Source organism: Oryctolagus cuniculus, chromosome 19, assembly GCF_051225735.1.
Source record: "Oryctolagus cuniculus isolate XC-2025 breed Fujian yellow rabbit chromosome 19, ASM5122573v1, whole genome shotgun sequence".
NCBI classification, from domain to species: Eukaryota; Metazoa; Chordata; class Mammalia; order Lagomorpha; family Leporidae; genus Oryctolagus; species Oryctolagus cuniculus.
Window position 1 is genome coordinate 22683161 of NC_142885.1, and position 12121 is coordinate 22695281.

At 53.2% G+C, this 12121-nt stretch overlaps 1 protein-coding gene across 1 annotated transcript; it reads left to right on the forward strand.

Moving 5' to 3' along the window:
* The first annotated feature begins 2228 nt into the window (after positions 1-2228).
* Positions 2229-10491, forward strand: LOC138846878 (trafficking protein particle complex subunit 9-like). Its single transcript, XM_089321538.1, has 4 exons — positions 2229-2311; positions 4808-4934; positions 7568-7707; positions 10327-10491. Exons 1-4 carry the CDS (start codon positions 2267-2269, stop codon positions 10360-10362), a joined length of 348 nt encoding a protein of 115 aa, XP_089177664.1. The 5' UTR covers positions 2229-2266; the 3' UTR covers positions 10363-10491.
* Positions 10492-12121: the final 1630 nt, after the last annotated feature.

Sequence of the window (12121 nt, forward strand, 5' to 3'; positions counted from 1 at the left end):
CTTATCAGAGGCTGACGTCAGACCCCTGCAGAGAGAGGGCAGCCTGAGTCCCAGGAGCTACCAAGGGGCAGCTTGGTGGAGGGAGAAAGAGCATGGGTTCCAGAGCTGACAGCCTTGTGTTTTGAGTCTGAGCAATGATTTATCAGGGCCTAAGATGGGCAGGCTGCCCCACCTGTCAGGAAGTTTTCCCTCTTCGTAAAATAAGACAAGTGCTGGTTCTGACCAGGTGGCAGTCGGTCCTGCACTGTGTTACTCTGTGCCATCATCTTGTGAATGGATCCAAGATGCCAGCTCCCGGTCATCATCACAGGTGTGGTGGAGCTGGTCCTGGATCCTGTGCAGGCTGCCCCGGCACAAGGTGTTTGCAGAAGCTGAAGGCTCCGTGAAGCCAAGGAATTCGGTCAGCAAATGCTGGAAAAGCCTCTGCTTCCCCTTCTGCCACCACATCTCTGCTAGGGCCCACCTGGAGTTCCCAGGCCTGGGCCAGAGTCCCTGTGGCACAAGATGCTGGCGGTGGTATTCCCAGGCAGGTTTTCTCATCTGCTAAGACCCCAAGTGCCTGCCTTGTGACCCTGGGGTCACTGCTGTTCCCCCGAGGTGATTACAAACAGCAGTGGGGCAGCCGTGTGGAAGGGCTTTACGCCTCATGTGGGGTCTGATTTTCCTTCTCTGCCTTCCAGTTTCATAACTGGTGTTCCAGTGAGAGCCAGGCTCTGCCTGCTGGCATATCTTGGACATCCGTCATGGGTACTCTGCTGGTGTCTCGTTGCTTTGTAAGAAATCACCAACTTCCCAGTTTAGAGCAATACTGATTGATTTCCTCACTGTCTGTGAAATCAGGGCGTCCAGTGCAGTCCTATGCCCAGGCTGTGTCCATATCTCAGGCTTGTCCAGGGGAAGTCTGTGTCCATACCCCTCATGGTATCCTCAGCCATTTCCCTGAGGTGGCCCCCCTCAGGTCCCCGTACCCTGCTGGCCCCCAGCCCCTCCCTCAGGTCCCCATTCCCCTCCTGGCCCCCAGCCCCTCCCTCAGGTCCCCGTTCCCCTCCTGGCCCCCAGCCCCTCCCTCAGGTCCCCATTCCCCTCCTGGCCCCCAGCCCCTCCCTCAGGTCCCCGTTCCCCTGCTGGCCCCCAGCCCCTCCTTCAGATCCCCATTCCCCTCCTGGCCCCCAGCCCCTCCCTCAGGTCCCCATTCCCCTCCTGGCCCCCAGCCCCTCCCTCAGGTCCCCATTCCCCTGCTGGCCCCCAGCCCCTCCCTCAGGTCCCTGTTCACCCCTCCTGGCCCCCAGCCCCTCCCTCAGGTCTCTGTTCACCCCTCCTGGCCCCCAGCCCCTCCCTCAGGTCCCTGTTCACCCCTCCTGGCCCCCAGTCCCTCCCTCTGGTCCCTGTTCACCCCTCCTGGCCCCCAGCCCCTCCCTCAGGTCCCTGTTCACACCTGCTGGCCCCCAGCCCCTCCCTCAGGTCCCCATTCCCCTGCTGGCCCCCAGCCCCTCTCTCAGGTCCCTGTGCTGCTGGCTTGAGTTCCTAGGGGCCACCCCTCCAGGAGGGGTCTCACCCCCTTTATGGGCTCACTTGATCATGTCTATCCCATCTAGAGCAATCTCCCTTTTGACGAACTTGGTCAGCTGGTTGGGGACCTCTATTAAGTCTACAGGAACCATTCACCTGTGTTCTGTCATGTGGCTTGGTCATCATGTTCACACTCAGGTCATCTTGGGGTTGTTTTGGGGTTGCTTGGAGTCTTGGGGTTATTTCAGAGTTCTGTCTCCCCCAGCGGCTGCTGAGTTACAACTGACAAGGAGGTGGGCTGGGTGGAAAAGTCGTGGTCTTGGGGGGCACAGGTGACCCACACTCTGGGCCTCTTGCCAATGACCCCAGCCTTCTTCCTGCATTGACAGCCTGTGGGCCCTTGGGGTGCTGTGTGCTGTAAGGGGCCACACCAGGTCCAGCTGTAGCTTTGTGAGGTGGCCTTGGGGTGCCAGCAGGAGTGCAGCCTGCAGAGGGCGGTGGAGGCACCCTGTGTGCAGTGTCAGGACAGTGGCAATACCTTGCTTTGCGTGGTTTCAGAGAAAGCAGGGCACACCAAGCTGTGAACTTCCCACCTCACAATGGGCATGGCGGCCACCACCTTTGTGGGAAGAAAATCGCCAGTGGGCTGATCTGAAACCCCATGAGAAGTTCAAAACTACCTGCTAACCCCAGGGTTCTTTTGTGTGTGTGTCTAGATTTCCAGTGGGTTCAAGGGGACGTATGTGAAGTCCAGCTGATGGTGTACAACCCCATGCTGTTTGAGGTTCGAGTGCAGAACATGGTATGTACCACCGCAGGGGCCTCTGTGACCGAGAACCCCAGCATGTCACTAAAATGCGTCTTTGCTTACTGTTAGAGGCACTAATTCTGGCACACATGTCTGCTTTGCCCAAGATAGTAAGCGTTTGGTGAGTGAAGTCCATGTTTTGTCATTACTGTGTCTCATGCTTGCTGCCGAGTAGACAGCACAGAGCAACCTTGGGCTTGTACACGCACAGAGCTTTGCCCATTGGCTGTGAGATTGGAAGTCAGCACTTTGGAGTTCACAGGAGCTTACTGGAGATTGTTGTGCTGCTGTGAGGTGACACAGGGATTGAGGCGCAGGGGAGCTGTAGAGAGAGGTGCTGTGTTACTGCACCATGTAGGGTGTGGAAGATTCACGCCCTGGTCCATGCTTGTTTGGGGGACTTGTGCTGCCTTCAGACTACCATGGGATCCGTTCCCAAGGTTCTCTGTACTGCGACCAGTTTCATAACTGGTGTTCCAGGTGAGAACCAGGCTCTTCCTGCTGGTGTCTCACTGAAGGCCATGCCCTGGGCCAGGTACAGGGTGCGTGGGACCCGGGGGATACAAAGGCCTATAGGCCTTATCCCTGGTGTGAACACAGTGAGCTGTGTTGGGGATGCATGGCGCCTGCCTGGGAGAGACGCCCCTGCTGGCTGGGCCAGACTGCCTGGTGGAGCCACAGTTTTCCGCAAGCCAGGACTGTTGGGCAGCCCTGCTGCGTGTGACTGCTCCCCAAGCCTGTGTTAAGCCAGCAGTCCTGAGACTGACTGAGCACCGGTGTTCCCCCAACTGTTGCACAAGGGTGCACTGGCCTCAGGACATGGCCATGGTCAGCCTCTGCTGTGGCTGTCTGGCTCTTGGAATCCAAGGGGGGAATTTACCACAAAGTAGTTAAAGTGTCAGATGATTGCTGCTGTTTCTTATACATTTTTTTTTCATTTTAAAAGTAGCATTTTTACCTGGTTTAAAAGTAATAAATTACATATTTTAACAAATCAGGAAGGGTAGAGACTTAGACAAGAGAAAACCACCACTTGGATATAGCCAGCATACCATGGTGCTGTGTTGAAAGCTGACTCATGGAACACTTCAGACGTGCACACGCCACCCGCATTTCAGGCAGGCAGCGGTGGCCACACCGCCCTGGCTGTTCTAAGAAGACAGAGAGGCCAGTGTGTCTGTTAGAGATGAAAGGCATGCGATCAGCTTCACTGAGTGTGCCCTGCCCACTACACCCCCTCCACACTCACACACGCAGATCACTTCACGCCTTTGCCTCACATGTGGGTGGCAGGCGTGCTCACTGCCCCCAGAGTGTCTCTGCTGCCGGCGTCTCCTGTGCACAGAGTTAGACACAGTGTATGTGCATTCCACACACCCAGCTGTCTACACCACGCACACATCTGTGCATGCAGGTTTCATACACCCTGAACTCACACCGAGGACCGGCATCTTGCCTTCCTGCGTTCCATGTTTGCACCCTTCCTCTCAGCACACCCACTTACATGCCTTGTCCTGCCACAGATAAAAGAGTTTTTTTTTTTTAAAGATTATTTATTTATTTATTTATTTGAAAGTTGAGTCACAGAGTCCATTTGCTGGTTCACTCCCCAAGTGTCCGCCCAAGCCACGGCTGAGCCAGGCTTGAAGACAGGAGTTATGTCTGGATCTCCCACATGGGTGGCAGAGGCCCAAACACTTGGGCCATCTTCTGCTGTATTCTCAGGCACATGGGCAGGCAGCTGGATCGGAAGTGGAGCAGCCAGGATGCAAACCAGCAGCTATATGGGATGCTGGTGTTGTAGGCAGAGGCTTTACCTGCTACGCCCCAATGCCGGCCCTGGATCTGAGAGTTTGAGGGTTGCCTTGACTGCAAACTGTGGAAAGCAGAACCCCACAAACAGGGCAGGAATCTCTGTGTCTTGAGTTCTTTAATTTATCTCAGCAGGGTTCTGTAACTGTGATGAAATCTTGCACATTATTCGTTAGATTTACTCCAAGATAGTTGGAATTTTTGGTGTCTTGTTAATTTTTTTAAACATTTTATTTTCTAATAGTTGACTGGTGATTGTTGACATCTTTTAGATTGTGGGAGACCAGGAGGAAGCTTCTAGATCCTGGCTTTGGCCTGGCCCAGCCCCAGCCATTGCAGCCATTAGTGGAGTAAAACAGTAGATCTCTCTTGTCTCTGTTTCCCTCTTGTTTTCAAATAAATATAAGTGTTTCAAAAAAAGAAAAATAAAAATTTTCCTTTGTGTTCATATTCCCATTTGGTACAAGAAGAAAGCAAAGCAAACATCAGAAACATGGCAGAGAGGACCAAAATCAAGGTCAGCGGCTGTTGATCTGACTGCCCCGGGCGTCACGTGTGCATGGTCTCTGCAGTTCTCTGTGGGTTCTAAGAAGCCGCAGCCTTCCACTGCCTTGTTCTGGGCTGCCAGGTGTGCGGTGCAGGCTGGTCCTGCTCATGTTGCTCTGTGCCTTGCTGCAGGGGCTGCTGACCAGTGGAGTGGAATTCGAGTCGCGCCCTGCAGCGCTCTCCCTTCCGGCCGAGTCTGGTCTGTACCTGGTGACGCTCGTAGGGGTCCCACAGACGACTGGAATGATCACCGTGAACGGTAAGGGCTTTTCTGATTGCTGCTGTTGAGGGGCTGCCACACTGCTGTTCCGTACACCAGGGTCCAGAGCCTCTCACCCATCTCGTTAGTCCTCGTCCATCAAGGGATGGGGAAAGACTGCCTTTCCTTGGGATGTGGTGCAAGTTGTTGGAGTGTGATTGGCACCTGCCAGGCTCCTGCTGCGCTGGGCGGGGCCCCTTCCTGTGCTCTGTCTGCCTCCTCCTCCAGACAGTCTTCCAACAGCTTGGTTCCTACCTCTGCATCCTGACCTTTCCTGATGCCACGATGTCCCATGTACTCTCAGGAAGCCCCTGTCTTCTGCTGGATCTCTTGGGAGAGTTGGCTGTGCACACTGAGTCGCTTCTGCCACCAGTGCCACGTTCCTGCACCCCTCCGTGTCCTGAGTTTAACCCTTATCCCTTCACCAGAACACCTGTCTGTGGCATCACTAGTGGCATTTTTCTGCCTAAACCTGGGACCAGTGGTTTGGTTTGCTTGGAGCTTTAGTGCTCATTTGCCACCCTGCATGTGTGGCGAGCTGTGTCCTCCAGCCTTGGTTACACCACACCCTCCAGATTTTCTGCGGTCTCTTTGGCCCTTCTTCCTCAGTCTTGCTGGTCTCGTGCAGGTGTCCCCTTGCAGTCCAGCCCTCTGACAGGTGCTCCTCGCTCTGTGTTTCCTGTCCTCCTCTCTGTCCTCCGTACGTCACCGGTGGTGAGGGTGTCCCCAGCCCCACAGTGTTTTTCTGCCTCACAGCCCTGTAGACTGCTGACCACTCCTGGGGTCAGGTACCCTTCCATGGCTTGTGCCCCAGCACTTCCCAGCTATCCCCCTGGTGTCCAGCGGGTGGGACATGCGTGTTCTACACATCCAACCCAAATGTACTGCCTCCCCTCTCCAAAGCGGTCTCTCCTCTGAGAAAGGCATCGTGGTCAACCAGTGGGAGTCACTTTCCCTCGTCATCAGGCCGAGTTCCCCAGCCCTGTGTGGTCCATCTCTGTGCTCCTCTGCCGAGCCTTCCTGCTGGGTTACACATTGTTCCTCTACCTTTGCTGTCTTGCAAGTGCCCTATCCTTTTCCACTTCCTCCACTACCTGTGTGGACTTAGTGGTCCCTGAGCTGTGCATCTCTGTGCAGAGCAGTTGGCATTGTTCTTTGTTGTGTCTTGTGCACAAAGCTAGATGGCTGACCCTGTACTGCTGTGCACAGTAATTGTGGACCCCATGTCTTTGTCATCAGACTATTATGTGACAGCCATTTTCAGCAACGGTAAGGAAAGGCCTGATTCTAATTAGGGATTATAAAATAGTGGTTGCTCAGCAGGCAAAACATATATCAGGTTCCTGTTGAAAGGGAAATGTGAGAGACCCTGGTTCCAGGTATGGATTTGTGGGGAGAATAGTGTTTTGCCCATTGCAGGGGGTGTTTTGACAAGCCCACCCTCTGAGGGAGGGTGAGCTGGAGTGGTGTTGAGAGAGCAGCTCCCAGCCAGCAGGAACCTCAGGAGGACCGAGGAGGCTGCTGGGGCCCCGGGAGCCCTTGAAAGCCATGCTGGCTTCTCCATTGAGCACACCCCAGGCTCACACAAGTGTAGGCAGGTTGTCACCTGAGCCTCGAGCCACTGGGTATGGTTTCATTTTGTTGCACAGTAAATGCTGTTGACAATAATTAGCTAAATTTCAAAAGCCGTTCTACAGCTTTGCTTAAATAGTTTCAAGTGCTTATCTCACCAGTGGGAAATTTACTCATCTTAAACGGCAGTGCTCACACACACACACAGCCAGTTCACCCCATCACATAGCTGCTGCAATAATAATAATTGGCTCTTGAACTTTCGCTTCTGAACAGAAAGTTCTGAAGCATTTTTCAAATACTCATTAAATTACATTATGTCCCGGGAGGGAATATTAACTGCCATCCTCACTGTGGAGATGGATAAATCTGAAAAGCAAGTGAGTCCTGGGCTGAGATGCTGACTACAGGTTGTGCAGAGATTGATGGCTGGCCGGCGCCGCGGCTCACCAGGCTAATCCTCCGCCTAGCGGCGCCGGCACACCGGGTTCTAGTCCCGGTCGGGGCGCCGGATTCTGTCCCGGTTACCCCTCTTCCAGGCCAGCCCTCTGCTGTGGCCAGGGAGTGCAGTGGAGGATGGCCCAGGTGCTTGGGCCCTGCACCCCATGGGAGACCAGGAAAAGCACCTGGCACCTGGCTCCTGCCATCGGATCAGCGCGGTGCGCCGGCCGCAGCGCGCCGGCCACGGCGGCCATTGGAGGGTGAACCAACGGCAAGGGAAGACCTTTCTCTCTGTCTCTCTCTCTCACTGTCCACTCTGCCTGTCAAAAAAGAAAAAAAAAAAAAAGAGATTGATGGCTTACAGGAGCTTTCCCATTTGGGCCCAGTCAGCCTGGTGGGATGGGAGTACAGGTGCCGTTGTAACCCCCACCACAAAGGAGGAGCCCGAGGGATGTTGAGGCTGTGGGCAGGGACTGGCAGGTAACGGAGCCAGCACCAGGACCCAGGTCTTCTGCAGGGTTGCCCTTGCTGGTTGGGGACTTCAGCAGTGGACAGGAAGGTGGACATGGGGCATGGAACTTTGCTGGGAGTTGTGAGGTCTCTACTTTCCTGTGTCCCAGGTTACCACACCACCGTCTTTGGTGTTGTCAGTGACTGCCTGCTGGACCACCTCCCGGGAATAAAGACCAGCGGCTCTCCGGTGGAAGTCATCCCCGCTTTGCCAAGACTGCAGATCAGCACCTCCCTGCCCAGGTACCAGGTGAGCACAGGTGTCCAGCCATGGGCAGGAAGCAGCCCTGGGGAGCCTTCCCTCATGAGGTGCGCAGGCTCTGCATGTATCCAGAATTGCAGGCCCAGAATCTGCAGGAGGGGGCCTTGAGAGTCCACAGTAGTTCATCCGTTTTGCCCAGAGCAAATTAGAGCAGTCAAGATCTCCCATACTAAGGCTAGGACCAAATGTGAAATTATTCTTCCAAAAACAGTCAGGATCTTAGGGCATCTAAAAAAATCACTCTTCTCTTTGACAGAATTCTTTTATTTTAGTTTTGTTGTTGTTGTTGTTGTTTGACAGGCAGAGTGGACAGTGAGAGAGAGAGACAGAGAGAAAGGTCTTCCTTTGCCGTTGGTTCACCCTCCAGTGGCCGCCACGGCCAGCACACTGTGGCTGGCGCACTGCGCTGATCTGATGGCAGGAGCCAGGTACTTCTCCTGTTCTCCCATGGGGTGCAGGGCCCAAGCACTTGGGCCATCCTCCACTGCACTCCCAGGCCACAGCAGAGAGCTGGCCTGGAAGAGGGGCAACCAGGACAGAATCCAGCGCCCTGACCAGGACTAGAACCCAGTGTGCCAGTGCCGCAAGACAGAGGATTAGCCTAGTGAGACACGGTGGCAGCCCTTATTTTAGTTTTTAAAGAAATATTTATTTACTTTGAAAGAGTCACAAAAAGAGGGAGAGACACACAGAGTGAGTGAGAGCTCTTCCATCCTTTGGTTCACTCTCCAGATGGCCACAGCGGGGAGGGTTGGGCCAGGCTGAAGTCAGGAACCAAGAGCTTCATCTGGGTCTCCCATGTGGGCATGGGATCCAAACACATGGGCTGCTTTTCGCAGGCCATTAGCCAGGAGCTTGATTGGAGAAGAGCAGACAGAACCCGAACTGGTACCCATATGGGATTGTTTTATTTTTGTTTTAGATTTTCAGCATCACAGGGAAGCATAAAGGAGAAAGGGAAGTGGCTGTCGGGAGGCCTGGAGCCAGTCATTGTAAATGCTTGGAGGTGCTTCCTGCCACTTTAGAAAACACTTGTCTGAACACGGTGTCATAGATGAGTTTTTGTGAAATCACATTAATAAGCTTTTCCTCACACTTTCACAGAGTCTTAAAAAAACGTTTCTAGTTGCGTTTAAAAAGGACAGCCTGAGGATATCTCAGGATTGCATAACTGCCCTTTCCTTGCTGTTGGATTTGGGCCGTTCTCAGTTGTTGCCCTCAGGGGTGACACTTCTTGGACATCCTTTGGCTATTTTTAGGATGTCTGAGATTTTCTAAAAGGTTTTAACTGGTTTGTGTGTCTGATACATGCTTGTTGCTTGCTAGGCAGTGGGCCAGGCACCAGAGCTGAAACCGTGGGCCCAGCATTCTGGGGCCTGGTGCTCAAGGAGGCTGTGTTCAGCGGGAGAGAGGGAAAAGGCAGAACCAGCATGGCCACTGCCCTCCGGTCCCCACTGGTGGCCGTGAGGGGCTGGGAGCAGGAGTTAGCCATGCACAGTGGGCAGCTGGGAGCATTTGTCAGAGGTGGAGAAAGCATCGGGTGATTGGGGAATGCAATGAAATGCAGGAAACATGAATTCTAAAGCAGATCACAGACCTGACTGTGACAGCTCAGAGCACCAGCCTTTGAAAAGAAAGCTGGTGAAAGTTTTCATGACCTTGTATTAGCCAAAGAGTTCTTTGACATGTCACCAAAAGCAAGATCCACAAAGAAAAAAACACTGATAAATTGGGCTTCATCAAAATTAAAAACTGCTGTGCTTCCAGAAATACCACTAAGAAAATGAACAGACAACTCACAGGCTGGAAGGAAATATTTGTACATCATGTTTCTGGTAAGGATCTGCTACTTAACACCCAAACTAAGAAGGCAAACAACTAAATTAGAAAGGTTGACAGAAGTATGGGTTAGCTCTCTCCCTATGAAAGACTTCCCAGGAGCTAACGAGCAACCTGGAAAGGTGTGTGGCATCATCAATCTTTCTGGAGCTGGTACCGTGTGGGGTTCCTGCTCACACCTGCCAGGGTGGCTGTCCTCAGAAGACAGGCGGTAGCCATGTGTGGTGCTGGAGAAGCCTGCACGCTTGCCATGTTTCTACAAATGTTGAACGTAAATTGACCATATGACTCAGAAATTCAGTGTCTACCCAAGGCCGAGGAAAGCACACAGTGACTCAGAAACTTGTATATGAATGTTCACAGCTGCATTTTTTGTAATAGTCCCGAAAGCAGGCAGAACTTGGATGCCCATTGCCTGGCAAGTGGCTGAACAAAATGTGGCACATTTGTACCTGGGCTGCTGCTGAGCAAGACAGGCAAGCAGGGCCCTGACATAGGAACCAAATATGGCCCATTTACACCCAGGGTGAAGCTGAGCAGTGGAGACGCACTGACACATGCTCCTGACACATGCTTCAGCATGGGCACCGAAGGCCAGGATGGCTGTCTTTTATCTCTTACTGAAAAATGGTATAAGACATATTTTTCAAAAGGCCCCCTATTTCTCTGGGCTGGCTATTGTGGTGTAGTGGGTAAAGCTGCTGCCTGCAACACTGGCATCCCATATGGGTGTTGGTTTGTGTCCCGGCTGCTTTCCTTCTATTCCAGCTCCCTGCTATGTCCTGGGAAAGCAGTAGCAGATGACCCAAGTGCTTGGGCCCCTGCACCTGCGTGGGAGACCCAGAAGAAGCTCCTGGCTCCGGCTTTGGTCTGGCCCAGCCCTGGCCTTTGCAACCATTTGGGAAGTGAGCCAGTGGATGGAAGTGCACTTTCTCTCTCTCTGTAATTCTGCCTTTTAAATAAATAAATAAATAAATAAATATTTTTTTCAAGTGACTCTTGATTAATTAGGTGTTGATTGTAACTAATCTGCTATAAAGGCCCCTGTGACTGGTGAAATGCACTCACCAGCATCTGTGAACACCACCTTGTGCTCCAGGACCCTGACCTAGGCCATGACCCTTTAGAAGAGCTCCGGGGTATGGGGGCTTTAGAGGGTTGGTGTGATCATTGGGATTTGCTGACTGCTCCTGTAATGTGAACCAGAGGAGGGGACGCTGACCCTGTCTTGTGGGGTTCAGGAAGGCTCCATAGAAATTGTGGGATTTACAAAGCATGGTCAAACACAGACCGTAAAGAAGGGAGTGAAATACGACTGAGAACAGCAGGATGGGACAGATGCAGAGCCCTGGAGAGGCAGCTCCCCAGAGACAGAAGTGAGCTCAGCGCATGGCACAGTGGACACAGGCCTCCCTGTGGGTCAGCCACACAAAAGAGAAGAACCCTGTGGGCATTGGGGGGCCACAGAGCCTGGCAGGAGGAATGATGCTAGGCCCGTGGCCTGATGGCTTGTGTGTGGGCACAATGGGGCTGTGCTTTCCTTCCAGTCTCTTTTTTTAAGATTTATTTATTTTTCTTTGAAAGGCAGAGTTACAGAGAAACACACACACACACACACACACACACCTGGAGAAAGAGAGAGAGAGAGAGAGAGAGAGGTCTCATCTATGGGTTCACTCCCCAAATGACCACAAAGGCCAGGTTGAAGCCAGGAACCAGGAGCTTCATTTTGGTCTCCTATGTGGGTGGCAGGAGTTCAGATATTTGGACCATCTCCCACTGTTTTTCCAGGTGTATTAGCAGGGAGCTGGATTGGAAGTGGAGCAGCTGGGACTTGAACCAGCACCCATTAAGAGATACTAGTGCTGCATGCAGAGACTTCACCTGCTACACCACAACACCAGCCCCTGCATTCCGCACCTTGAGAGATGCTGCACCAGGCCAGGCACCAAGCAAGCAGCCACTGAACACACAGTGGTCACTCTGTCCTGGGCTCGGGCAGACACTGACAAGATGCTCTTATATGCCACACAGGAGGTTCAGAGTTGAGGTGCTTATCAGTCTGTTCAGTGCATTCTTGGTGAGTACCTATTAGACACTAGGTGTATGGATAGGAGCTGATAGCAAACAGACAGAAACATCGTTCCTGCCTTGGGAAGGCTCTGGGGCCAGCGCAGGGCTGAGGAGGACAGTGCTGCTGGTGGGAGCTGGGTCCCAGTGCCATGTCCCGAGTGTGCCTTTGCAGCAGTGCCAGCTGCAGTCTCACTCTGATGCCGTTCCTCGTGGCTCCGGGGCTCCTGCACTGTGGGTGCCTCCTTCCTCCCCTGTCCCCTGCAGCACAGAGGGCCTGGACACCCTGCTGTGCGAGACGGCCAGTGATTAGTCCTGGCTGAGTTTTGTTACCTCCTGAAACCTTCCCCTAGGAGCAACTGATGTGCAAGCTGCACAGGGGTCATGCAGGGAGGTTGTGCATCGGCTTTCCTTCCCTGACCTAGGAGTGAGGAACGCTGTTACAGATGGCACATAGGAAATCGCCTCAACCTGTTGTGCTGTTTTCTCAGGA

Coding starts and splice junctions, on each gene's coding strand:
- LOC138846878 (XM_089321538.1), top strand. CDS start 2,267: ATGGTGTACAACCCCATGCTGTTTGAGGTTCGAGTGCAGAACATG. Junction 2,312..4,807: donor AGGTTCGAGTGCAGAACATG/GTATGTACCACC, acceptor GCCTTGCTGCAG/GGGCTGCTGACCAGTGGAGT. Junction 4,935..7,567: donor TGGAATGATCACCGTGAACG/GTAAGGGCTTTT, acceptor CCTGTGTCCCAG/GTTACCACACCACCGTCTTT.